The sequence below is a fragment of the Coregonus lavaretus genome (assembly GCF_964263955.1).
Source record: "Coregonus lavaretus genome assembly, chromosome: 4".
NCBI lineage: Eukaryota > Metazoa > Chordata > Actinopteri > Salmoniformes > Salmonidae > Coregonus > Coregonus lavaretus.
This window is the reverse complement of record NC_139991.1, coordinates 69,757,570-69,785,275: the sequence shown is the minus strand read 5'-3', so window position 1 is coordinate 69,785,275 and position 27,706 is coordinate 69,757,570. Positions and strand designations below refer to the sequence as shown.

Sequence of the window (27,706 nt, the reverse complement as noted above, 5' to 3'; positions counted from 1 at the left end):
GTTTTGACTTGGAGTCATGGTGTTTTGAGTGGTGATGTTTCACCAAAGATTTAGTGGACAGGCTAGGTTGATCTATTCTTCTCAGCCAATCCTAAAATGGCATCTTCAGACGGTGAGCAAGGGGGAAATGTCACAGTCAACAGCCAAAACACACAATGGGCATTCTAACTGGAATCCCCAAGGAATGTTAGGATTCCAACACAAACTGACCATTATTCCCAACGACTGGAGGTTGTCGTTAGTCTAGCAGCTCCAAATCTAACTGGATTTTGGTTGGAATTCCAACCATTTTAGATTTTTCCCAGTGGGGAAAAACCGTTTTTTCTCTCATACAGTTGCAATATCGTTTATAATAATATACTGATCAAAAAAAGCAATACAATACACTACACCCCCTAGGTAAACCCAATCTTGCCTCCCATTCCAGTCTGTGTTCTATTCCTCAGTGTCTGCTCTAACTCTGTATCACAGCCTGTTACATCGTTCCATTCCCCAGTCCCTTTGTATTCATATCAAGGTCTGATCAGTATTGGGGCGGGATAGCCTCTCGGGCATCAGTCGTCCCATCAGCCCCGCGGTATACACTGGCCAGGCCCGGTAACTAGCTCGTAAATCTCCGCCCTTTTATGTTGAAAGGGAAGATGTCCCTTTGAGCTTGTCACTCAGCATTGTGGTGGAATAACATCACCCTCCCCGGGCCCTTCCCCACGTAATAAACACCAACTCCCCTCCCCGATTGCCTCCGACCACGTCATAAACGCCAACCCCCCTCCCCGCCTGCCACTGACCAAGGCTTGACCTTCTGGAGGTGTGTGTTTGTGTGTGTGTGTTTGTAAGGAACAAGGGATATAGTCATATGTACCAAAATATGACCATTGACACTTTTTATGACTGACAGAATCACTTTCACAGGTACCTCTCCTTTTCCGTGGGTAGCAAGGGTTATGTGTGGAGGGGGAGAGAGGAGCGTGCCTGGGCTCTATCCAAACAAGTTAGATAGCCATTTTCTCTCTATATCAACCAACTTCTCTCTGTCTCTGTCTCTGTCTCTGTCTCTGTCTCTGTCTCTGTCTCTGTCTCTGTCTCTGTCTCTCTCTCTCTCTCTCTCTCTCTCTCTCTCTCTCTCTCACTCACTCACTTTGGGAGACAAGTGACATGCCACACTGCTCTTGTTATGAACTTGTATGCGTGTGTGTGGCTGCATGTGTTTGGCAGTGACAGAAGGCTGTCCGATGGTGAAGATTGAGCCCTGGGGAGAAAGACTGGACACTGGCCTTCAGTGACATCGGCGTTGGCCAGGGGGAGAAGGTCATCTGGGGGGGGGGGGGTCAGGAAAGTGACCACTGGGTAGCACTCTTAGAATAGGGCTCTTTCACAACATTTAGCGGCCATTTTAGGTATAGATTGACCACGACGGACAGAGCTTGATGATTGACGGTGGATCCCAATCCAGTCTGTCATGGAGTCACAGCGAGAGTTGTGTGTTTGTTTGAAGCTACAGAGGCTAGGGTTAAATCAGAGCACCTTCCACTGTGGTTTACACAACTGACAGACAACTGGCAGAAATCAACCATCGTAAAATGCTCAAAGTTAACCGTTTTGTGCCATTTTTGTTGCTCGGATTCTAAAATGTTTACATTATTAGTTTATCACCTACTAGGGGTGTGCATCTTCCCTTTCTTTCAAAGATGATTCAATATGCATCTAGATACATGGGCTTTGATATGATACATTTACATTTTTACATTTTAGTCATTTAGCAGATGCTCTTATCCAGAGTGACTTACAGTTAGTGAGTGCATACATTATTTTTATTTTTTATTTTTCATACTGGCCCCCCCAAGTTGATACAGCAGGGCTCCCCAACTGGCGGCCCAAGGATGGTTTTATTTGGCCCCCCAAGTTTTCAGAGCAACATTTTTGGGACATAGGATTGTAAAAACACTAGCAAATCAGCTCCAAGTGATTTGCATTTTGGAAATCTGTTCCAAAGTATTCCCACGCATAATAGAGTGATATATGTGATTGTATACAAATGTAAGCTAGGTTTGAAGTGATTATGTTGTAGTTAAAATGTATATGTCACGCCCTGACCTGGAGAGACTGCTATTCTCTAGGTAGTTTGGTCAGGGTGTGAAAATCTATGTTTTGTAGTTCTATGTTTGGCCGGGTGTGGTTCCCAATCAGAGGCAGCTGTCGCTCGTTGTCTCTGATTGGGGATCATACTTAGGCAGCCAGTTTTCCTGCCTGGGTTGTGGGATCTTGTTTGTGTTCCTGTTAGGCTTGTTTCGTGTATAGCCTGTCACGGTTTCGTTGAGTTTGTTTTTTTGTCTAGTGTTTATCCAGTTTAATAAACATGTTTGCATACCACGCTGCACCTTGGTCTGACCCGTCTCAACGATCGTGACAGTATATCTGTTTGGGCTTCTTGCGGTCAATTAGCAGTCTACAAATAATTTGTAATTATGTTCCGGCCCCCTGACCATCCGCTCAAGAAAAAATTATCCTGCGGCTGAATCTAGTTGATGATCCCTGTGATACAGGAACGATAAGTTTTAGTTAGAAATGATTCGTGTGTGATTCTGTTTGATTAGAGGAACGAATTGATGCGATTTGGTACGATACGATTGGATTCGATGCACTAACATTTGTTGCGTGAAGACATTCATTTTCCATTCTACATTTTTATCTGCTGCTTTGAGCTAGATTTATCTGAGCTGGCTTCTTTGAGCTGTGTGTGTGTTAGGACCCACCTGGGTCTGGACAGGGTTTCCAGTTTCTACTACAGTATCTGCTCATGCTATAAAGGACAGAGGTACGTCTAACCCTAACCTTAAAGTGAAACCGACATGGTTGTAATACCAAGAAAGCTACAAACATTGAAATATACTGTAAGTTGTTCTTGAAGAAAAGTTGAACATTTTAAATCACTTTTTTCTCCGCCACTAAATGGTGGGCAAAATATCATCATGAATCAAACTAATATTCTTTACAGCATAATGTCACTGCAGGTTTAATTATCAGTCATTCACCTGCATTCTTATGTGACAAAGATCACACCAGGCAAAGTTCAGTTTGAAACGTTGAAATGTTAAGGTTATAGGAAAACTGACATGATCAGGACTACTTGACAAAAATTCAACAATCAAGTCTCCATTGTATGGGTAGAATGGGTTAATTTAGTCAAAATGGAGTCCCCTTTTAACCATGTCAACAGTCCAAACTTAACGTTACCTGCTGTGGTCTTTGTGGCATAAGAATGCAGGTGACTGACTGAGAATAAAACCTGCAGTGACGTTATGCTGGAAAAACATTCTATTGATTCATGATAATATATACACTACACGGCCAAAAGGACACCTGCTCGTTGAATATCTCATTCCATAATCACGGGCATTAATATGGAGTTGGTATCTCCTTGCTGCTGCAACTGCCTCCACTCTTCTGGGAAGGCTTTCCACTAGATGTTGGAACATTGCTGCGGGGACTTGCTTCCATTCAGCCACGAGCATTAGTGAGGTCGGGCACTGATGTTGGGCGATTAGGCCTGGCTCGCAGTCAGCGTTCCAATCCATCCCAAAGGTGTTCGATGGGGTTGAGGTCAGGGCTCTGTCCAGGCCAATCAAGTTCTTCCACACCGATCTCGACAAACCCATTTCTGTATGGACCTCGCTTTTTGCACGGGGGCATTGTCATGCTGAAACAGGAAAGGGCCTTCCCCAAACTGTTCCCGCAAAGTCCTGAGTGGCGCAGTGTTCTAAGGCACTGCATCGCAGTGCTAACTGTGCCACTAGATCCTGGTTCGAATCCAGGCTCTGTCGCAGCCGGCCGCGACCGGGAGACTCATGGGCGGTGCACAATTGGCCCAGCGTCGTCCAGGGTAGGGGAGGGAATGGCCGGCAGGGATGTAGCTCAGTTGATAGAGCATGGCGTTTGCAACGCCAGGGTTGTGGGTTCGATTCCCACGGGGGGCCAGTATAAAAAAAAAAATATATATATATATATAATAATATGTATTCACTAACTGTAAGTCGCTCTGGATAAGAGCGTCTGCTAAATTACTAAAATGTAAATGTAAAAAGTTGGAAGCACAGAATCTTCTAGAATGACATTGTAAGCTGTAGCATTAAGATTTCCCTCCCCTGGAACTAAGGGGCCTAGCCCAAATCATGAAAAACAGCCCCAGACCATTATTCCTCCTCCACCAAACTTTACAGTTGGCACTATGCATTCAGGCAGGTAGCGTTCTCCTGGCATCCGCCAAACCCAGATTCGTCCGTCGGACTGCCAGATGGTGAAGCGTGATTCATCACTCCAGAGAACGCGTTTCCACGAGTCCAATGGCGGCGAGCTTTACACCACTCCAGCTGATGCTTGGCATTAAGCATGTTGATCTTAGACTTGTGTGCGGCTGCTCGGCCATGGAAACCCATTTCATGAAGCTCCCGACAAACAGTTATTGTGCTGATGTTGCTTCCAGAGGCAGTTTGGAACTCGGTAGTGAGTGTTGCAACCGAGGACAAACCATTTTTATGCGCTACACGCTTCAGCACTCGGCAGTCCCGTTCTGTGAGCTTGTGTGGCCTACCACAGCTGAGCCGTTGTTGCTCCTAGATGTTTCCACTTCACAATAACAGCACTTACAGTTGACGGGGGCATCTCTAGCAGGGCAGAAATTTGACAAACTGACTTGTTGGAAAGGTGGCATCCTATGACGGTGCCACATTGAAAGTCCCTGAGCTCTTCAGTACGGGCCATTCTACTGCCAATGTTTGTCTATGAATGGCTGTGTGCTCGATTTCATACACCTGTCAGAAACGGGTGTGGCTGAAATAGCCTAATCCACTAATTTGAAGGGATGTCCACATAAAAAAACTTGGAACATTTTAATTGATTTTCTGACCGATTCATGCTACATTTGGATCGGTTTGGAGTCCTGCGGACCGATGCACTCATCTTTAACATTTGAACCAGATCCCGATCCGTATCAATGAATCGTTACACAGTTATCACTTAGGCTACCTCAGAGTTACGTTTACCACAGAAACAGCTCAGTCTTTAAATTGCCGCTAACTCACTAGCTTTTAATAATAATAATAATCCTATCAAACCTGGCACGTGGCACTTTGTTTACACTGTGACATAATAAAGAAATAGGGTTACATCAGAGCACTGCCCATTGTGTATTACAAAACTGTCAACCATTTTGCTCCCTGGCATTTCCCTTTCGTAAGCACTATGGTGAATTTACAAACTTGACATTCCAGTTTCCTCACATTACGAAGTCGAATTTCAACAACGACAACTGGTCCCCTTTTAGAGTGAAATCCATTCTGAACCCACCTACAGTGCCTATCATAAGTATTCACCCCCCATTGTATTGTGTTACGAAGTGGGATTAAAATTGATTAAATTGACATTTTTTGTCAACAATCTACACAAAATACTGTAGAGTCAAAGTGGAATAGAAAATGCCATTTTTGAAAAAAGATTAATGGAAAATGTAACACTAATATATGTTGAATAGATAACTATTCACCCCCTGAGTCAATACATGTTAGAAACACCTTTGGCAGTGATTACAGCTGTGGGTCTTTTTGGGTAAGTGTGCTTTGCATACCTGTATTGTGCAACATTTGCCCATTTATTATTTTCGAAACGCGCCTTCACCTTGGGGCTGTTATAAACACAGGGTGTACAGAAGGGTGGAGTGCCTGATGGAGTATTGTCCTCTGTAGTCTGCAGTGGTCAGACCTGGTTGTGGAATGCCGCGGGTGGACATTGGATTGGCCCGACATACACACGCAAGTCTGTGGCTGACTGAGGGGGGTTGGAGGCTGACTGAGGGGGTCTGCTCTTTGGTCTTCTTAATGACCTGGATAGTTGAATCACAGTGATTATTCTGGATCAGGTGAAGTTGAATGGCTAGATGGATCTTGAATGAGCTGCGTGCTCCTCTGATGTCGGTGAAATCCTCAGGCTTACTGAGCCTCGAGGGGCAGCTGTTCCACCCTTGGAGAGAAAAGGCATATTTTCTTGCCTTTGAAATTCCAACACTTAAGCCATTTTTCGAATAATTTTCAAATTTTTACATTTTAGTCATTTAGCAGACGCTCTTATCCAGAGCGACTTACAGTTAGTGAGTGCATACATTTTATTTTTCATACTGGCCCCCCGTGGGAAACGAACCCACAACCCTGGCGTTGCAAGCACCATGCTCTACCAGCTGAGCTACAGGAGGCCCACCAAAACAGGCTGACATTTCAGGCGGTCTTTTTAAACAGCTCTTACACTAAAAGAGTATTATCATAATTTTCACAATTTCACAGTATTATTCCAACCTCAGTGTGGAAAGATCAAATGCACCCTTATTTCCTCCTTTAACACTGATTTGTTCACCAGCAGTCAAACAGCATGGATTTAATGGCCCAGTGCAGTCAAAAATGTGATTTTCCTGTGTTTTATAGATCTTTCCACACTGAGGTTGGAATAATACTGTGAAATTGTGAAAATTATGATAATACTCTTTTAGTGTAAGAGCTGTTTGAAAATACATTTCAGCCTGTTTTGGTGGGATGGAGTTTTGGCCTGCCTAGTGACAACACCAGGTGGTAAATTAGTTAGTAGACCAATAAGAAAGAGTTCCAAACATCTCTGACAATAACAGCTAGTTTTCAGTTTCCCCCTCCCACCTCAGACCACTCCCACACAGTCCTAGTAAAATTCTTGCTTGAGAAATTGCTATTTGCTAAGAAGCTATTTTTGTTTATTTTTTACTATTTTAATTGAAAACATTAGGCCCTAATCTATGGATTTCACATGACTGGGCAGGGGCGCAGCCATAGGTAGACTTGGGAGCCAGGCCCAGCCAATCAGAATGAGTTTTTCCCCACATAAGGGCTTTATTACAGACAGAAATACCAGGTGGCTGGTCTTAGACTATCCCAAAGGTGAAGAAGCCTGATGTGGAGGTCCTGAACTGGCGTGGTTACATGTGGTCCGCAGTTGTGAGGCCGGTTGGACGTACTGCCAAATTCTCAAAATGAACATTAAATTATCTGGCAACAGCTCTGGTGGACATTCCTGCAGTTAGCATGCCAATTGCACGCTCCCTCAAAACCTGAGACATACGTGGCATTGTGTTGAGTGGCCTTTTATTGTCCCCAGCACAAGGTGCACCTATGTAATGATCATGCTGTTTAATCAGCTTCTTAATATGCAACACCTGTCAGGTGGATGGATTGTCTTGGCAAAGGAGAAATGCTCACTAACAGGGATGTAAACAAATTTGTGCACAAAATTTGAGAGGAATAAGCTTTTTGTGCTTATGGAACATTTCTGGGATCTTTTATTTCAGCTCATGAAACATGAGACCAACACTTTACATGTTGAGTTTATATTTTTGTTCAGTATATTTCCCAGAAATGATTTGATATTGCAATAAAAACGGCTGCATTGGACCTTTTTAAGCTATGTCACAAGTCTTGTTTTCAAAGCCAGCTTTGACCCTCACATGTTCGCAAGCACTCACAAAGGTATGTGCACATACACGTGCACACAAACACACACACACACACACACACACAGCCTGGCCCAGATGGTCTCTGTTCCGCTTGGTCGACAGAGGGGCACCACAGACCTCCCTGTCCATGCCTGCCACCAGAGAGGGATAGTCCCGCCCGACACTTGTTACACGCAGTGAGGATGATCTCTCTATAACTTGGTGTGTGTGTGTGTCAAAGGTGAAAGACAGACTGAGTTACGTACTTTGTTGTGTGAGGTCCTCCTGGCTAGTAGCCCCTCCGAGGTCAATGAGAAAGGTGAACCTGCCCAAGTCACAAGCAGTATACTAACTAGATTACATTGTCATACTTACTCAATTCATCATATACTGTATGTAATGAGGGGGTTATGGTATGTTGATTCTGTCATATCTCATTGGTTCCAATGGGAGGCACTATTAGTGCATAAGTGGTGCTGGAGTTGAATGTTGCTGGAGTTGAGGGGTGCTGTAATTGAGGGGTGCTGGACTTAAATGGTGTTAGTTGAATGGTGCTGGAGTTGAGTGGTGCTGGATTTGAGTGGTACTGGAGTTTAATGTTGCTGGAGTTGAGTGTTGCTGGAGTTAAGCGGTGCTGGAGTTATATGGTGTTAGTTGATTCGTGCTGGAGATGAGTGGTGCTGGAGTTGAGTGGTGCTGGAATTGAGCAGTGCTGGAATTGAGTGGTGCTGGAGATGAGGGGTGCTGGAGTTATATGATGTTAGTTGATTCGTGCTGGAGATGAGCGGTGCTGGAGTTGAGCGGTGCTGGAGTTGAGGGGTGCTGGAGTTGAGGGGTGCTGGTGTTGAGGGGTGCTGAAGTTATATGGTGTTAGTTGATTGGTGCTGGAATTGAGGGGTGCTGGATTTGAGGGATGCTGGAGTTATATGGTGTTGGTTGGTGCTGGATTTGAGGGGTGCTGGAGTTATATGGTGTTAGTTGAGTGGTGCTGGAGTTGAGGGGTGCTGGAGTTGAGTTGCTGGAGTTGAGGGGTGCTGGAATTATATGGTGTTAGTTGATTGGTGCTGGCATTGAGGGGTGCTGGCGTTGAGGGTTGCTGGAGTTGAGGGGTGCTGGAGTTATATGGTGTTAGTTGATTGGTGCTGGAGAGGAGTGTTGCTGGAGTTGAGGGGTGCTGGAATTATATGGTGTTAGTTGAGTGGTGCTGGCGTTGAGGGGTGCTGGCGTTGAGGGGTGCTGGAATGGAGGGGTGCTGAAGTTATATGGTGTTAGTTGATTGGTGCTGGATTTGAGGGGTGCTGGAGTTATATGGTGTTAGTTGGTTGGTGCAGGAGTTGTGGGGTGCTGGAGTTATATGGTGTTAGTTGATTTGTGCTGGAAATGAGTGGTGCTGGAGTTGAGGGGTGCCAGAGTTGAGGGATGCTGAAGTTATATGGTGTTAGTTGATTGGTGCTGAAGCTGAGTGATGCTGGAGTTGAGTGTTGCTGGAGTTGAGGGGTGCTGGAATTATATGGTGTTAGTTGATTGGTGCTGGAGATGTGGGGTGCTGGAATTGAGGAGTGCTAGAGTTGACGGGTGCTGGAATTGAGGGGTGCTGAAGTTACATGGTGTTAGTTGATTGGTGCTGGATAGGAGTGGTGCTGGAATTGAGGGGTGCTAGAGTTGAGGGGTGCTGGAGTTATATGGTGTTTAAAAAAAAGTTTAAAAAAATATGGTGTTAGTTGATTGGTGCAGGAGTTTTGGGGTGCTGGAGTAATATGGTGTTAGTTGATTGGTGCTGGAAATGGGTGGTGCTAGATATGAGGGGTTCTGGATGTGAGGGGTGCTGGAGTTGAGGGGTGCCAGAGTTGAGGGGTGCTGGAATATATGGTGTTAGTTAGTTGATTGGTGCTGGAGATGAGTGGTGTTGGAGTTGAGTGGTGTTGGAGTTGAGTGGTGTTGGAGTTGAGGCGTGCTGGAGTTGAGTGCTGCCAGGGTTGAGGGGTGTTGGAGGTAAGGGTTGTTGGAATTGAGGGGTGCTGGAGTTGAGGGGTGCTGGAGTTGAGAGGTGCTGGAGTTGAGGGGTGCTGGAGTTGATTGGTGCTGGAGTTGATTGGTGCTGGAGTTGAGTGGTGCTGGAGTTGAGTGGTGCTGGAGTTGAGTGGTGCTGGAGTTGAGTGCTGCCAGGGTTAGTAGAGTTAGTAGAGGTGCTGACTAACGGAGAGTTCGCTGTAGGCTATAACAATAGAGTCGCACACTTTATATCAGGGATGGGCAACTTTGATGGGGGTGGGGGCCACAAAACATCTGAACTCATCATGAGGGGCCGCAGTTGCTCGCGGGTCTGCATACCCACATATGCATTCGACCATGATTACTAAGTTTAGATAGATACAGTGGGGGAAAAAAAGTATTTAGTCAGCCACCAATTGTGCAAGTTCTCCCACTTAAAAAGATGAGAGAGGCCTGTAATTTTCATCATAGGTACACGTCAACTATGACAGACAAATTGAGAAAAAAAATCCAGAAAATCACATTGTAGGATTTTTTATGAATTTATTTGCAAATTATGGTGGAAAATAAGTATTTGGTCACCTACAAACAAGCAAGATTTCTGGCTCTCACAGACCTGTAACTTCTTCTTTAAGAGGCTCCTCTGTCCTCCACTCGTTACCTGTATTAATGGCACCTGTTTGAACTTGTTATCAGTATAAAAGACACCTGTCCACAACCTCAAACAGTCACACTCCAAACTCCACTATGGCCAAGACCAAAGAGCTGTCAAAGGACACCAGAAACAAAATTGTAGACCTGCACCAGGCTGGGAAGACTGAATCTGCAATAGTTAAGCAGCTTGGTTTGAAGAAATCAACTGTGGGAGCAATTATTAGGAAATGGAAGACATACAAGACCACTGATAATCTCCCTCGATCTGGTGCTCCACGAAAGATCTAACCCTGTGGGGTCAAAATGATCACAAGAATGGTGAGCAAAAATCCCAGAACCACACAGGGGGACCTAGTGAATGACCTGCAGAGAGCTGGGACCAAAGTAACAAAGCCTACCATCAGTAACACACTACGCCGCCAGGGACTCAAATCCTGCAGTGCCAGACGTGTCCCCCTGCTTAAGCCAGTACATGTCCAGGCCCGTCTGAAGTTTGCTAGAGTGCATTTGGATGATCCAGAAGAGGATTGGGAGAATGTCATATGGTCAGATGAAACCAAAATAGAACTTTTTGGTAAAAACTCAACTCGTCGTGTTTGGAGGACAAAGAATGCTGAGTTGCATCCAAAGCACACCATACCTACTGTGAAGCATGGGGGTGGAAACATCATGCTTTGGGGCTGTTTTTCTGCAAAGGGACCAGGACGACTGATCCGTGTAAAGGAAAGAATGAATGGGGCCATGTATCGTGAGATTTTGAGTGAAAACCTCCTTCCATCAGCAAGGGCATTGAAGATGAAACGTGGCTGGGTCTTTCAGCATGACAATGATCCCAAACACACCGCCCGGGCAACGAAGGAGTGGCTTCGTAAGAAGCATTTCAAGGTCCTGGAGTGGCCTAGCCAGTCTCCAGATCTCAACCCCATAGAAAATCTTTAGAGGGAGTTGAAAGTCTGTGTTGCCCAGCGACAGCCCCAAAACATCACTGCTCTAGAGGAGATCTGCATGGATGAATGGGCCAAAATACCAGCAACAGTGTGTGAAAACCTTGTGAAGACTTACAGAAAACGTTTGACCTGTGTCATTGCCAACAAAGGGTATATAACAAAGTATTGAGAAACTTTTGTTATTGACCAAATACTTATTTTCCACCATAATTTGCAAATAAATTCATAAAAAAATCCTACAATGTGATTTTCTGGATTTTTTTTCTCATTTTGTCTGTCATAGTTGACGTGTACGTATGATGAAAATTACAGGCCTCTCTCATCTTTTTAAGTGGGAGAACTTGCACAATTGGTGGCTGACTAAATACTTTTTTCCCCCACTGTAGCTGGTTGGTAGAATAACTTACCAATCTAAAAACATGTTCGCTGACATGGGCTAATTGAGTGACTATCAGTGACTGTAACAAGAGAAAAACTTTGGATACACATTTTGAAATTGCACGTTGTGTATTATACTATTCTAACTTGCAACAGTAAGTTGAGACACCGACTGAGTTTCCCCAAAAATAAATATACAGTGCATTCGGAAAGTATTCAGACCTCTTCCCTTTTTCCACATTTTGTTACGTTACAGCCTTATTCAAAAATGGATTAAAAAAAACTATGATCATTAATCGACACAATACCCCATAATACCCCAACGCGAAAACAGGTTTGTAGAAATGTTTGCACATTTATAAAAAATAAAAAACAGAAATACCTTATTTACATACGTATTCAGACCCTTTGCTATGAGACTCGAAATTGAGCTCAGGTGCATCCAGTTTCTGTTGATCTTCCTTGAGATGTTTCTACAACTTGATTGGAGTCCACCTGTGGGAAATGCAATTGATTGGACATTATTTGGAAAGGCACACACCTGTCTATATAAGGTCCCACAGTTGACAGTGCATGTCAGAGCAAAAACCAAGCCATGAGGTCGAAGGAATTGTCCGTAGAGCTCCGAGACAGGATTGTGTCGAGGCACAGATCTGGGGAAGGGTTCCAAAACATTTCTGCAGCATTGAAGGTCCCCAAGAGCACAGTGGCCTCCATCATTTTTAAATGGAAGAAGTTTGGAACCACCAAGACTCTTCATAGAGCTGGCCGCCCGGCCAAACTGAGCAATCGGGGGAGAAAGGCCTTGGTCAGGGAGGTGACCAAGAACCCGATGGTCACTCTGACATAGCTCCAGAGTTCCTCTGTGGAGATGGGAGAACCTTCTAGAAGGACAACCATCTCTGCAGCACTCCACCAATCAGGCCTTTGTGGTAGATTGGCCAGGCGGAAGCCACTCCTCAGTAAAAGGCACATGACAGCCCACTTGGACTCTCAGACCATGAGAAACAAGATTCTCTGGTCTGATGAAACCAAGATTGAACTCTTTGGCCTGAATGCCAAGCGTCACATCTGGAGGAAACCTGGCACCATCCCTACGGTGAAGCATGGTGGTGGCAGCATCATTCGGGACAAGTCTCTGAATGTCCTTGAGTGGCCCAGCCCGATCGAACATCTCTTTATTTTTAATAAATTAGCAAACATTTCTAAAAACCTGTTTTTGCTTTGTCATCATGGGGTATTGTGTGTAGATTGATGAAAAATACAATTTAATCCATTTTAGATAAGGCTGTAACGTAACAAAATGTGGGAAAAGTCAAGGGGTCTGAATACTTTCTGAATGCACTGTGTATTCAGTTGAAATCGGAAGTTTACATACACTTAGGTTGGAGTCATTAAAACTCGTTTTTCAACCACTCCACTAATTTCTTGTTAACAAACTATAGTTTTGGCAAGTCGGTTAGGACACAAGTAATTTTTCCAACAATTGTTTACAGACAGATTATTTCACTTATAATTCACTGTATCACAATTCCAGTGGGTCAGAAGTTTACATACACTAAGTTGACTGTGCCTTTAAACAGCTTGGAAAATTCCAGAAAATGATGTCATGGCTTTAGAAGCTTCTGATAGGCTAATTGACATAATTTGAGTCAATTGGAGGTGTACTTGTGGATGTATTTCAAGGCCTACCTTCAAACTCAGTGCCTCTTTGCTTGACATCATGGGAAAATCAAAAGAAATCAGCCAAGACCTCAGAAATAAAATTGTAGACTGGTTCATCCTTGGGAGCAATTTCCAAACGCCTGAAGGTACCACGTTCATCTGTACAAACAATAGTACGCAAGTATAAACACCATGGGACCACACAGCTGTCATACCGCTCAGGAAGGAGATGTGTTCTGTCTCCTAGAGACGAACATACTTTTGTGCGAAAAGTGCAAATCAATCCCAGAACAACAGCAAAGGACCTTGTGAAGATGCTGGAGGAAACAGTTACAAAAGTATCTATATCCACAGTAAAACGAGTCCTATATTGACATAACCTGAAAGGCCGCTCAGCAAGGAAGAAGCCACTGCTCCAAAACCGCCATAAAAAAGCCAGACTACGGTTTGCAACTGCACATGGGGACAAATGTCATACTTTTTGGAGAAATGTCCTCTGGTCTGATGAAACAAAAATAGAACTGTTTGGCCATAATGACCATAGTTATGTTTGGAGGAAAAAGGGGGTTGCCTGCAAGCCGAAGAACACCATCCCAACCGTGAAGCACGGGGGTGGCAGCATCATGCTGTGTGGGTGCTTTGCTGCAGGAGGGACTGGTGCACTTCACAAAATAGATGGCATCATGAGGAAGGAAAATTATGTGGATATATTGAAGCAACATCTCAAGACATCAGTCAGGAAGTTAAAGCTTGGTCAAAAATGGGTCTTCCAAATGGACAATGACCCCTAGCATACTTCCAAAGTTGTGGCAAAATGGCTTAAGGACAACAAAGTCAAGGTATTGGAGTGGCCATCACAAAGCCCTGACCTCAATCCTATAGAAAATGTGTGGGCAGAACTGAAAAGCGTGTGCGAGCAAGGAGGCCTACAAACCTGACTCAGTTACACCAGCTCTGTCAAGAGGAATGGGCCAAAATTCACCCAACCTATTGTGGGAAGCATGTGGAAGGCTACCCGACACGTTTGACCCAAGTTAAACAATTTAAAGGCAATGCTACCAAATACTAATTGAGTGTATGTAAACTTCTGACCCACTGGGAATGCGATGAAATAAATAAAAGCTGAAATAAATCATTCTCTCTACTATTATTCTGACATTTCACATTCTTAAAATAAAGTGGTGATCCTAACTGACCTAAAAAATATTTGATCCCCTGCTGATTTTGTACGTTTGCCCACTGACAAAGAAATGATCAGTCTATACTTTTAATGGTAGGTTTATTTGAACAGTGAGAGACAGAATAACAACAAAAAAATCCAGAAAAACGCATGTCAAAAATGTTATAAATTGATTTGCATTTTAATGAGGGAAATAAGTATTTTACCCCCTCTCAATCAGAAAGATTTCTGGCTCCCAGGTGTCTTTTATACAGGTAACGAGCTGAGATTAGGAGCACACTCTTAAAGGGAGTGCTCCTAATCTCAGTTTGTTACCTGTATAAAAGACACCTGTCCACAGAAGCAATCAATCAATCAGATTCCAAACTCTCCACCATGGCCAAGACCAAAGAGCTTTCCAAGGATGTCAGGGACAAGATTGTAGACCTACACAAGGCTGGAATGGACTACAAGACCATCGCCAAGCAGCTTGGTGAGAAGGTGACAACAGTTGGTGCGATGATTCGCAAATGGAAGAAACACAAAATAACTGTCAATCTCCCTCGGCCTGGTGCTCCATGCAAGATCTCATCTCGTGGAGTTGCAATGATCATGAGAACGGTGAGGAATCAGCCCAGAACTACAGGGGAGGATCTTGTCAATGACCTCAAGGCAGCTGGGACCATAGTCACCAAGAAAACAATTGGTAACACACTACGCCGTGAAGGACTGAAATCCTGCAGCGCCCGCAAGGTCCCCCTGCTCAAGAAAGCACATATACATGTCCGTCTGAAGTTTGCCAATGAACATCTGAATGATTCAGAGGAGAACTGGGTGAATGTGTTGTGGTCAGATGAGACCAAAATCGAGCTCTTTGGCATCAACTCAACTCGCCGTGTTTGGAGGAGGAGGAATGCTGCCTATGACCCCAAGAACACCATCCCCACCGTCAAACATGGAGGTGGAAACATTATGCTTTGGGGGTGTTTTTCTGCTAAGGGGACAGGACAACTTCACCGCATCAAAGGGACGATGGACGGGGGGCCATGTACCGTCAAATCTTGGGTGAGAACCTCCTTCCCTCAGCCAGAGCATTGAAAATGGGTCGTGGATGGGTATTCCAGCATGACAATGACCCAATACACACGGCCAAGGCAACAAAGGAGTGGCTCAAGAAGAAGCACATTAAGGACCTGGAGTGGCCTAGCCAGTCTCCAGACCTTAATCCCATAGAAAATCTGTGGAGGGAGCTGAAGGTTCGAGTTGCCAAACGTCAGCCTCGAAACCTTAATGACTTGGAGAAGATCTGCAAAGAGGAGTGGAACAAAATCCCTCCTGAGATGTGTGCAAACCTGGTGGCCAACTACAAGAAACGTCTGACCTCTGTGAATGCCAACAAGGGTTTTGCCACCAAGTACTAAGTCATGTTTTGCAGAGGGGTCAAATACTTATTTCCCTCATTAAAATGCAAATCAATTTATAAAATTTTTGACATGCGTTTATCTGGATTTTTTTGTTGTTATTCTGTCTCTCACTGTTCAAATAAACCTACCATTAAAATTATAGACTGATCATGTCTTTGTCAGTGGGCAAACGTACAAAATCAGCAGGGGATCAAATACTTTTTTCCCTCACTGTATATATATTTTTTTATGCGAGGTCCTTCAAAAGGGTCACGGGCCGCCAGTTGCCCATCCCTGCTCTATATGTAAGCTCCCAGTAATTTATTGGGTAAAACACCAATGTTTCGGCATCACTGTGCCTTCTTGGTGGTGTTAGAGATGGCAACACTCACATTTGTAATGCATGGAGAAAACATCACCAGTTCTGTGCCAGAAAACATGCTGAAGTCAATGAGATTATTTGCGATATGCTCTCTGCTTTATGTATGTGTCTTCTTTGCAAGTCTGTGTGTGTGTGTGTGTGTGTGTGTCGCACGCGTTTTCCTGAAAGAACATATGCTGCTGTCCGTGGGAGTGTGTCGGGGGGCAGCCGGCACGTGTCGGCTCAGAAACGGGCAGCTGTCGGGGGCTGGTGTGTGTGTGTGTTTGTGTGTGCATGGGAAGGGGATCGCCATCACCCCCATCACCCGAGACAGCAGATCTTGCCTGACTGATGATTGGAGTCAATTGGAGTTAGTGAGTGAATGACTGATTATGTGAGTGGGCAGGGCAGACACAGCTAGACAGACAGACAGACAGAGAGGGCAGTGTTCACTATTCAGTGTTGAGTGCAGATGGTGTCGGAGAGAGTCTTGAGGAGCCAGCCGCACTGACAGAAAATAATCATGATGGGTGAGTCCATCTCCTCTCTCCTCCGGAGATAGAGAGAGAACAACATCTACATCCACTCTGATAAGCACTCTGGTTGATGGGTATTTTCAGAAAGCCCATTTTCACTTTTTTTTGGTGTACAAAATTAGTTCTGTCATTTCCGTTTTGGAAAATGTTTTTCAGACAGTGGTAAAGACAGTGGTGAAGATGGGAGATAAATGGAAAAGGGGAGGTTAGGATAGAAAGTTCTGGATGTAAGAGAGGACCAGTTGATTGAGCTCCTGTCTTTGGGAGGAATGTGTGGTCCAGATAGAGTCTGTAGCACTACCTGTTAACCAGACTGGCACAAAAAAGTCCATTTTCATATGTCTTGCAAGTGCGGATATATGGTAGAGGGTATATATATTATTTGTCATACAGGTTTATTTTACTGGCCATTACTGTACTGCGGTCCGGAAATGCAAATTAGCTTCATGGGTAACTCTGGTGTTTGATACAAGTTGTGCATGGTCCGAACAAATGGTATAAACAAATTAATGCATGATTTCAATCCAAGTTGTATTTGTCAATTTGCTTTTTGTGGTTTTCCAAATTGTTCTTTCTAGACATGATCTGACTTATAAACTGGAATAGGAGTATATTTGATGTGCTTGAGTAGAATAGAGAATGGAAAACATGTGCCTTGCATTATGATGGTCTGTTAGTGAGAGCTGTCTGTACTCATTGTGGTAGAGAGATTTGATGGCGAGAGATAGATAGCTGATGTAACTATTGCCTAGACTTATTTTTCCTGGGTATCTGTGCTCAATCATACTCACTGACTTTTTTCCATCAGTTTTTCAGTTTCTTTGTAAGATGTGATAATGATATCGTTTTGATATGATCTTCTCCCACAACAGAGTTTGTTGAGCGTGGTCTCAACCTGTGTTCATTGTCGTGGTTTATTGTTTTATCAGTTGCTGTGTATCTTTCTATTGGTTTTATATCCATTGCCAAGCCCCATAGGGAATGAGAAGACGTCGGTGTGAGGTAGAAGGGATATAAACTGAAGATCTTGAGGGGCTCAATCCATTGGAACGGGAGAATAGATGGACGACAAAGGATAGATGGATCATCAGGCCTCGGGAATAGAGGTGGAAAACTCTCATGGCAGTTGATTTTTCCCTCTTTTGTTGTCCCTCGCTCCCTTTTGCTCTTTTCAACGTTCTCTCTCAAGTGAAGGCAAACTGTGTACTCCTATTGGCTCTCTTTCAATGCTGTGTGTCCTTGCTGTCTTTTAAAAGTGTTTCCCCCCCCTTACTGTACTGTAAAATATAACGCCCGGAGTAACAAAATGGATACTAGTTATTTTCTTGCTTTGTGAAAGTACATAAAAGCAGTAACATTGAACGTCATATTTTTTGTTCTCATTCATTTCAGTTCGTTCACATCTCTTTTCAATCCCCCATCCCCCCTGTTTTTCCCCCAGGTTGTTCACCAGTATTTACAGTTTATCCACACTTTGTTAAGTTTGTACATTTTTACTTCACATTTGTTTCAGTTTTATATGGCCCGTACTTAATCAAACCTGAATATTGTGTTTAAAAAAAGTATATTCTTGGACAGCATAAAAAAAAATCCAGTTTCTTTTAGTTTAAACATTATTTTCTTGAGTTAAATTGAATCCACACATTGATGAATAGGGTTAACGTTATCCCAGGAAGCTGAAACCCATGATTGGGTGAACAAGAGCCGTCGGTAAATTCTAGATTCTCCACAAAATCTTCCCTCCAGAGTGGACGTCAGCCCAACCTTAATAGCAAAACAGAAGCCAAGTAGGTCATCTCCTCTCAAAGACAATCAAAAGAGACACATAGCAGAACTCACTGTGTCAGCTTTACTTAATCAGCATCTTTTAGTGTTTCTGTCACGAGTCAGAGAGCCACCACCAAGGGGGAGCGGGTTACACTTGGCGACATCAGCCCACCAAGGGGGAGCGGGAGACGCTTGGCAACATCAGCCCACCAAGGGGGAGCAGAAAACGCTTGGCGACATTAGACCAAAAGGGGGAGTGGATCACGCATGTCGACATTAGACTGAGAGGGGGAGGGGGGGGTCGCGTGGTTGCGTGGTTGCGCGACGACATTAGACCAAAAGGGGGAGGGCCGCGCAACGACATTAGACCAAAAGGGGGAGGGGGGAGCGTTGCGACATTAGACCAAAAGGGGGAGGGGGTGTAGCATGTCGACATTAGACCAAAAGGGGGAGGGGGGGTCACGTGGCGAAATTAGACCAAAAGGGGGAGAGGGTGTAGCATGTCGACATTAGACCAAAAGGGGGAGTGGGGGGAGCGTGGCGACATTAGACCAAAAGGGGGAGGGGGAGGAACGTGGCGACATTAGACCAAAAGGGGGAGGGGTGTAGCATGTTGACATTAGACCAAAAGGGGGAGTAGGTGTAGCATGTCAACATTAGAACAAAAGGGGAAGGGGGAGGAGTGTGGCGACATTAGACCAAAAGGGGGAGGGGGGGGTCGCGTGGCGACATTAGACCAAAAGGGGGAGGGGGTGTAGCATGTCGACATTAGACCAAAAGGGGGAGGGGGGGGGGGTCGCGCGGTGACATTACACCAAAAAGGGGAGGGGGGTGTAGCATGTCGACATTAGACCAAAAGGGGGAGGGGGGGGGGTCGCGTGGCGACATTCGACCAAAAGGGGGAGGGGGTGTAGCATGTCAACATTAGACCAAAAGGGGGAGGGGGGGTCGCGTGGCGACATTAAACCAAAAGGGGGAAGGGGTGTAGCAAATCGACATTAGACCAAAAGGGGGAGGGGGGGAGCGTGGCGACATTAGACCAAAAGGGGGAGGGGGTGTAGCATGTCGACATTAGACCAAAAGGGGGAGGGGGTGTAGCATGTCGACATTAGACCAAAAGGGTGAGGGGGGTCGCGCGGTGACATTAGACCAAAAGGGGGAGGGGTGTAGCATGTCGACATTAGACCAAAAGGGGGAGGGGGGGGGTCGCGTGGCGACATTAGATCAAAAGGGGGAGGGGGGGGGGGGTCGCGCGGCGACATTAGACCGAAAGGGGGAGGGGGTCGCGTGGAGACATTAGACCAAAAGGGGGAGGGGGGGGGGGGGGGGGTCGTGTGGCGACATTAGACCAAAAGGGGGAGGGGGGGGTCGCGTGGCGACATTAGACCAAAAGGGGGAGGGGTGTAGCATGTCGACATTAGACCAAAAGGGGGAGGGGGGGGTCGCGTGGCGACATTAGATCAAAAGGGGGAGGGGGGGGGGGGGTCGCGCGGCGGCGACATTAGACCAAAAGGGGGAGGGGGTCGCGTGGAGACATTAGACCAAAAGGGGGAGGGGGGGGTCGCGTGGCGACATTAGATCAAAAGGGGGAGGGGGGGGGGGGGGGTCGCGCGGCGGCGACATTAGACCAAAAGGGGGAGGGGGTCGCGTGGAGACATTAGACCAAAAGGGGGAGGGGGTGTAGCATGTCGACATTAGACCAAAAGGGGGAGGGGGTGTAGCAAATTGACATTAGACCAAAAGGGGGAGGGGGTGTAGCATGTCGACATTAGACCAAAAGAGGGAGTGGGGGGAGAGTGGCGACATTAGACCAAAAGGGAGAGGGGGGGTCGCGCGGCGACATTAGACCAAAAGGGGGAGGGGGGGGGGGTCGCGTGGCGACATTAGACCAAAAGGGGGAGGGGGGGTCGCGCGGTGACATTAGACCAAAAGGGGGAGGGGAGGGGGGGGGGGGGGCGTTGCGACATTAGACCAAAAGAGATGGGGGGTGTAGCATGTCGACATTAGACCAAAAGGGGGAGGGGGTGTAGCATGTCGACATTAGACCAAAAGGGGGAGGGGGTGTAGCATGTCGACATTAGACCAAAAGGGTTAGTGGGGGGAGCGTGGCGACATTAGACCAAAAGGGGGAGGGGGAGGAGCATGTTGACATTAGACCAAAAGGGGGAGGGGGGGGGTCACGCGGCGACATTAGACCAAAAGGGGGAGGGGGGGTTGCGTGGCGACATTAGACCAAAAGGGGGAGGGGGGGGCGTTGCGACATTAGACCAAAAGAGATGGGGGGTGTAGCATGTCGACATTAGACCAAAAGGGGGAGGGGGTGTAGCATGTCGACATTAGACCAAAAGGGGGAGTGGGGGGAGTGTGGCGACATTAGACCAAAAGGGGGAGGGGGAGGAGCATGTTGACATTAGACCAAAAGGGGGAGGGGGGGGGGGGGGTCGCGTGGTGACATTAGACTAAACGGGGGAGGGGGGGGGGTCGCGCGGCGACATTAGACCAAAAGGGGGAGGGGGGGGGCGCGTGACATTAGACCAAAAGGGGGAGGGCGTTGCGACATTAGACCAAAAGGGGGAGGCGGTGTAGCAAATCGACATTAGCCCAAAAGGGGGAGGCGGTGTAGCAAATCGACATTAGCCCAAAAGGGGGAGGGGGTGTAGCATGTCGACATTAGACCAAAAGGGGGAGGGGGGTCGCGTGGAGACATTAGACCAAAAGGGGGAGGGGGGGTCGCGTGGCGACATTAGACCAAAAGGGGGAGGGGGAGGGGGAGGAGCGTGGTGACATTAGACCAAAAGGGGGAGGGGGAGGGGGAGGAGCGTGGTGACATTAGACCAAAAGGAAACTAAACACAACAAAAGGAGGACAAAGGTTCCGGTGTTCTAGAGTGAGGAACAAGAGGATTAGGCAGATGTTTTTTTGGGGGGGAGAGAGTTGTGTGTGTGCGCGCTTCCATTCTGATGCGCATAGGTCCAGCTCGGGACCCAGGCGCCCCCTGCTCAGCAGGGTATAAGCTCAACTACAAACAAGGTTTTGGGTGGAGAGGGGGCGGAGGGGGCCCGGAGGGCAAGAAACTTATGAGGGATGGGCTCTTCTTTTCAACAGGGTTTCCCTAGACACCACTCAGTTAACCCTGCTACCCAGGTGGGGGAGGGCCATGGCTGTGTGTCTCTGTGGGGGTTGGCGTGTGTGTGTGTGTGAGAGAGATTCTTTGGCAGAGATTTTTGTGAATGATTGGCAACGTGTGTCAGAGAACGGAGTTAGGGAGTTAGAGAGTAGAGAGCCTATTGCAGAACAGAATGTATATGATGATGTTTTCAGAGTGATGAAGCAGGATGGCTGATAGTGTGACCACACACACACACACACACATCACACACACACATTGTCCTATTTATTTCGCACAACATAAGACTTCTAAGTTTACTTATCTGCTTTGTAGTGACCATTTCTTGTGTTGCTCAGTTTCATATTGGATATTATAGCCTATACCTCACTGTAACAATGATGGTATTGCCTTTGTTTTAGTAGGGATCCAATCAAAACATATTAAAAAGTACAAATAAATCTTGGAACAGAATGTCTTTAAACAACAAGAACACCAACAAACATTCTAGCGACTTTGAGATTCTATATTTAATGAAAAGCGCTATATTAAAAAAAAAATTGTTTTACTCTTGTCTCAGAATTTTAAAGCCACTGATTTGGGGTTTCTGTCAAACAACAGCCCGGCTACTTAGGTTGCTACAGAGCTGAGGAATGGAGCTGGAGAAATGTAACCATTTTCAAATTCATAGATGGACTTTTGACTTTCACACTCTCTCTTCCCAGGCTTCTATGCAGACCACAGTCTCCATGCTGAACCAAGCGATGGGATGGGTAAGTGAAATACTTGGGTGGCTCCTTATTTCACTAGAATATATTCAGTACAGAGATCCTATCTGTCGTGTGTGTCTACCGTGCTTCTACTTTTTAAATTGTATTTTAACACATAGATTTGATTTTAATTTAAACCTGAGTATAATGGTTCACTGTGTGGTAAAATACATGTTTGTCTGGTGAGGGATTGGAGTCGCAGTAGTCTGTCTAACTAACACCATCTGGTGTTGAGTTCTAATTGTAGTCTCTGGTTACCTGTGATTACAAGACGTTAAAATGTCTTTTCAACCCAAACAACATATTTTCAAAGTATTTTCAGCGTCTTTTGCTCATAGGGATACTTTTTAAAACCACGTAACCTTGTGTTGTAATGTAGCACAAACCTCCTCCTCGGATAGATGGTGGTATTCCTCTGGCCTAGCTACTGTCCAGCTCCATTCTGTCTCGTCATGGGAACTATAGCTCACAACTGTGTACGAAGTGAATGTGTATCTGCTGAATGTGTATTTGAGTCCTCTGAATCTCTCAAATGCAATACATAATGAGTAGCAAACGTGATCAAATGTGAAAACAATCTGCATCAATTTTTTTACTTTTAAATGAATGATTTATCAAATAAAATAAAATAAAATTGTATTTGTCACATGCGCCGAATACAACAGTGAAATGCTTACTTACAAGCCCTTAACCAACAATGCAGTTTTAAGAAAGAATACCAAAATAAATCACACAAAAAAATACAATATAAAATAATATGAAATAAAAGTAACAAATAATTAAAGAGCAGCAGTAAAAATAACAATAGCGAGGCTATATACAGGGGGTACCGGTACCAAGTCAATGTGCAGGGGTACCGGTTAGTCGAGGTAATTGAGGTAGTATGTACATGTAGGTAGAGTTATTAAAGTGACTCATTAATCATTGAAAAATATAAATGTTAAATGCCTCATGAACTTAGTTAGTTAATCAATCGTACTCCCTCAGAACCCCAAATATACACTGTAATGTAAACAAATGTTGTAAAACCTCAAAACATTGTTAAAACTACAATTTTAATATCATGGATGGTCAGTCTTTGCATCCGTAGCTGTCTATGAATGGTTACATTTCTCCAGCCCCATCCCTCAGCTGTCTACCAAAATAGTGGCGGGGTGCGCCTTTGTTATTGTAGTTATCATCATATTTTATAACTGCAGATTGTCCCTTTTAAGAATACACCCTCATCAAGTCCTCCTCATTTTCGAATGAGATTTGGACCTTTGTTTGTGTGACCCGCCTGTCCTTCTGTAACCTTTATTGATTTTCTCTGTAGTAGTGCTATTCTATTGATGTTTAAAATCAAATCAATCAAATGTTATTTGTCATGAACGCTGAATACAACAGGTATAGACTTTACCGTGAAATGCTTGCTTACAAGCCCCTTCCTAACAATGCAGAGTTAAAAAGTAATTAGAAAATACAAATAGAAAATTTTAACAAAATAAAAACAATAATGAGGCTATATACAAGGAGTACCGGTACTGAGTCAATGTGCAGGGGTACGAGGTGGCTTCTCCATGGAAAGTGATGGAGGTTACTCAGCAAGAGCTTTGTTTATGCCTTTAGGTATAAACCTGCTTGACCATTTAGTTAGCATGGAGATTGTGAGGTAGGAAAGATTTTAAAATCCAATGCACCAGTATCTACTACAGTACAGTGCCTTCAGAAAGTATTTCTTTTTTTCTCACCCATCTACACACAATAACCCATAATGACAATGTGAAACATGTTTTTAGATTTTTTAGCAAATCTTTTTGAAAATGAAATACAGAAATATCTAATTTACATACAGTATCAGTCAAAAGTTTGGACACACCTACTCATTCCAGGGTTTTTCTTTATTTTTACTATTTTCTACATTGTAGAATAATAGTGAAACAATCAAAACTATGAAATAACACATGGAATCATGTAGTAACCAAAAAAGTTAACAAACCAAAATATATTTGAGATTTGAGATTCTTCAAAGTAGCCACCCTTTGCCTTGATGACAGCTTCATGAGGAATGCTTTTCCAACAGTCTTGAAGGAGTTCCCACATATGCTGAGAACTTGTTGGCTGCTTTTCCTTCACTCTGCGGTCCAACTCATCCCAAACCATCTCAATTGGGTTGTGGTCGGGTGATTGTGGAGGCAAGTATTCACACCCCTTTGCTATGACACTCCAAATTGAGCTCTGGTGCAATTTCCTCTGATCATCCTTGAGTCCACCTGTGGCCATTCAATTGTTTGGACATGCTTTAGAAAGAAACAGACCCCTTCACTTTTTCCACATTTTGTTACGTTACAGCCTTAATCTAAATGGATTAAATCGTTTTTTCCCCCTCATCGATCTACACACAATACCCCATAATGACGAAGCAAAAAGAGGTTTTTAGAAATGTTTGCAAATTTATATTTAAAAAAAGAAGTGAAAAATCACATTTACGTAAGTATTCAGACCCTATACTCAGTACTTTGTTGAAGCACCTTTGGCAGCGATTACAGCCTCAAGTCTTCTTGGGGATGACGCTTCAAGCTAGGCACACCTGTATTTGGGGAGTTTCTCCCATTCTTCTCTGCAGATCCTCTCAAACTCTGTCAGGTTGGATGGTGAGCGTCGCTGCACAGTTATTTTCAGGTCTCACCAGAGATGTTCGATCGGGTTCAAGTCCGGGCTCTGGCTGGGCCACTCAAGGACATTCAGAGACTTGTCCCGAAGCCACTCCTGCGTTGTCTTAGCTGTGTGCTTAGGGTCGTTGTCCTATTGGAAGGTGAACCTTCGCCCCAGTCTGAGGTCCTGAGCGCTCTGGAGCAGGTTTTCATCAAGGATCTCTCTGTACTTGCTCCGTTCATCTTTGCCTCGATCCTGACTAGTCTCCCAGTCCCTGCCGCTGAAAAACATCCCCACAGCATGATGCTGCCACCACCATGCCTCACCGTAGAGATGGTGCAAGGTTTCCTCCAGACATGACGCTTGGCTTTGAGGCCAAAGAGTTCAATCTTGGTTTCATCAGACCAGAGAATCTTGTTTCTCATGGTCTTAGAGTCCTTTAGGTGCCTTTTGGCAAACTCGAAGCGGGCTGTCATGTGCCTTTTACTGAGTAGGGCACTTCTCCCCTAATTGCTCAGTTTGGCCGAGCGGCCAGCTCTAGGAAGAGTCTTGGTGGTTCCAAACTTCTTCCATTTATGAATGATGGATGCCACTGTGTTCTTGGGGACCTTCAATTCTGCATAAATGTTTTGGTACCCTTCCCCAGATCTGTGCCTCAACATAATCCTGTCTCGGAGCTCTACGGACAATTCCTTCGACCTCATGGCTTGGTTTTTGCTCTGACATTCCACCTGTGGGACCTTATATAGACAGGTGTGCGCCTTTCCAAATCATATTCAATCAATTGAATTTACCACAGGTGGAATCCAATCAAGTTGTAGAAACATCTCAAGGATGATCAATGGAAACAGGATGCACCGGAGCTCAATTTCGAGTCTCATAGCAAAGGGTCTGAATACTTATGTAAATAAGGTATTTCAGTTTTTTATTTTTAATACATTAATTAATTTAATCAATTTTAGAATAAGGCTATAACGTAACAAAATGTGGAAAAAGTCAAGGGGTCTGAATACTTTCCGAATGCACTGTATATAAGGTCCCACAGTTCACAGTGCATGTCAGAGCAGAAACAAGGAACTGTCCGTAAATTAAATCAAATTTTATTTGTTTTGAAAATTGATTTATTTGAAAGCATGGCTTTGTTTACTAGGGCTGCAGTTACTTGCATTGGCAGGCACATTATGTCTATTCTAACTAGAAGTTTGTTCCACAATTCAAATGTTAGATAGATACAAAGACATGGCCTCCTGTAGCTCAGTTGGTAGAGCATGGCGCTTGCAACGCCAGGGTTGTGGGTTCGATTCCCACGGGGGGCCAGTATGAAAAATGTACGCACTCACTAACTGTAAGTCGCTCTGGATAAGAGCGTCTGCTAAATAACTAAAATGTAATGTAAAATGTATTTTGTCACATGCGCCGAATACAACAGGTGTAGACCTTACAATGAAATGCTTACTTACAAGCCCTTAACCAACAATGCAGTTTTAAGAAAAATAAGTGTTAAGTAAAAAAGAGATAAGTATTTTTTTTAAATAATAACAAATAATGAAAGAGCAGCAGTAAAATAACAGTAGGGAGGCTATATACAGGGGGTACCGGTACAGAGTCAATGTGTGGGGGCACAGGTTAGTCGAGGTAATTGAGTTTGATAGTTTGTTGGTGATGTGGACACCAAGGAACTTGAAGCTCTCGACCTGCTCCACTACAGCCCTGTCGATGAGAATGGGGGCGTACTTGGTTCTATCTCCGAGATAGAATTGTGATGAGGCATATATCTGGGGAAAGCTATAAAACAATTTCTAGAGTGTTGAACGGTTCCAAGAGCACAGTGGTCTCCATTATTGGGAAATTGAAAAAATATGGAACTACCCAGACTCTGCCTAGAGCTGGCCGTCCGACCAAACTGAGAACCCAATGACCACTCTGACAAAACTACAGATTTTCTTGGCTGAGATGGGCGAACCTGCCAGAAGGACAACAGTCTCTACAGCACTTCACAAATCTGGGCTTTATGAGAGAGTAGCCAGACGGAAGCCACTCCTGAGAAAAAGGCACATGACAGCATGCCTGGAGTTTGCAAAAAGTCACATGGAAGACTCCGAGCATAAGGCAAAAGATTCTGTGGTCTGATGAGACATAAATGTAACTCTTTGACCTGAATGCAAAGCACTATGTCTGGAGAAAACTAGGCACAGCTCATCACCCATCTAACACTATCCCTACTGTGAAGCATGGTGGTGGCAGCATCATGCTGTGAGGATGCTTTTCAGCGACAGGGGAGACTGGTAAGGATAGAGGGAACAATGAATGGAGCCAAATACAGGCAAATCCTTGATGAGAACCTGCTTCGGAATGCAAACAACCTTAGACTGGGGCGAAGATTTACATTCCACAGGACAATGACTCCAAGCATACAGCCAAAGCCATGCTGGAATGGCTTCAGAACAAGAATATGAAAGTCCTTGAGTGGCCCAGCCAAAGACTTGAATCCCATTGAAGATCTGTGGAAAGACTTGAAGGTTGCTGCCCCATCTAACTTAAAAGAGCTTGAGAAAATCTGCAAGGAAGAATAGGAGAACATCCCCAAATCCAGATGTGCAAAGTTGATACAGACATACACAAGACAAGTCAAAGCAGTAATCGCCAAAGGTGCTTTTACAAATGATTGACTCAGGGGTCTTAATACTTATGTAAATGAGATATTTATGTATTTTATTTTCAATACATTTGCAAACATTTCTAAGAACATGTTTTCAATTTGTCATTATGGGGTATTGTGTGTTTAAAAAAAATCCATTTTGAATTCAGGCTGTAACACAACAAAATGTGGATT

The 27,706-nt window shown here is 44.7% G+C and overlaps 1 protein-coding gene across 1 annotated transcript in view; it reads left to right on the top strand.

Moving 5' to 3' along the window:
• The window catches only part of LOC311127232 (nuclear receptor subfamily 6 group A member 1-A-like), a gene marked incomplete at both ends in the record, with an annotated part of 181,756 nt that overhangs the window by 18,328 nt on the left and 135,722 nt on the right, over nt 1-27,706 (top strand). Inside the window, one exon of the mRNA XM_084159031.1 lies at nt 22,195-22,242. Within this exon, the coding sequence (XP_084015157.1) occupies nt 22,195-22,242 (48 nt within the window). The remainder of the gene's footprint in view (nt 1-22,194; nt 22,243-27,706) is intronic.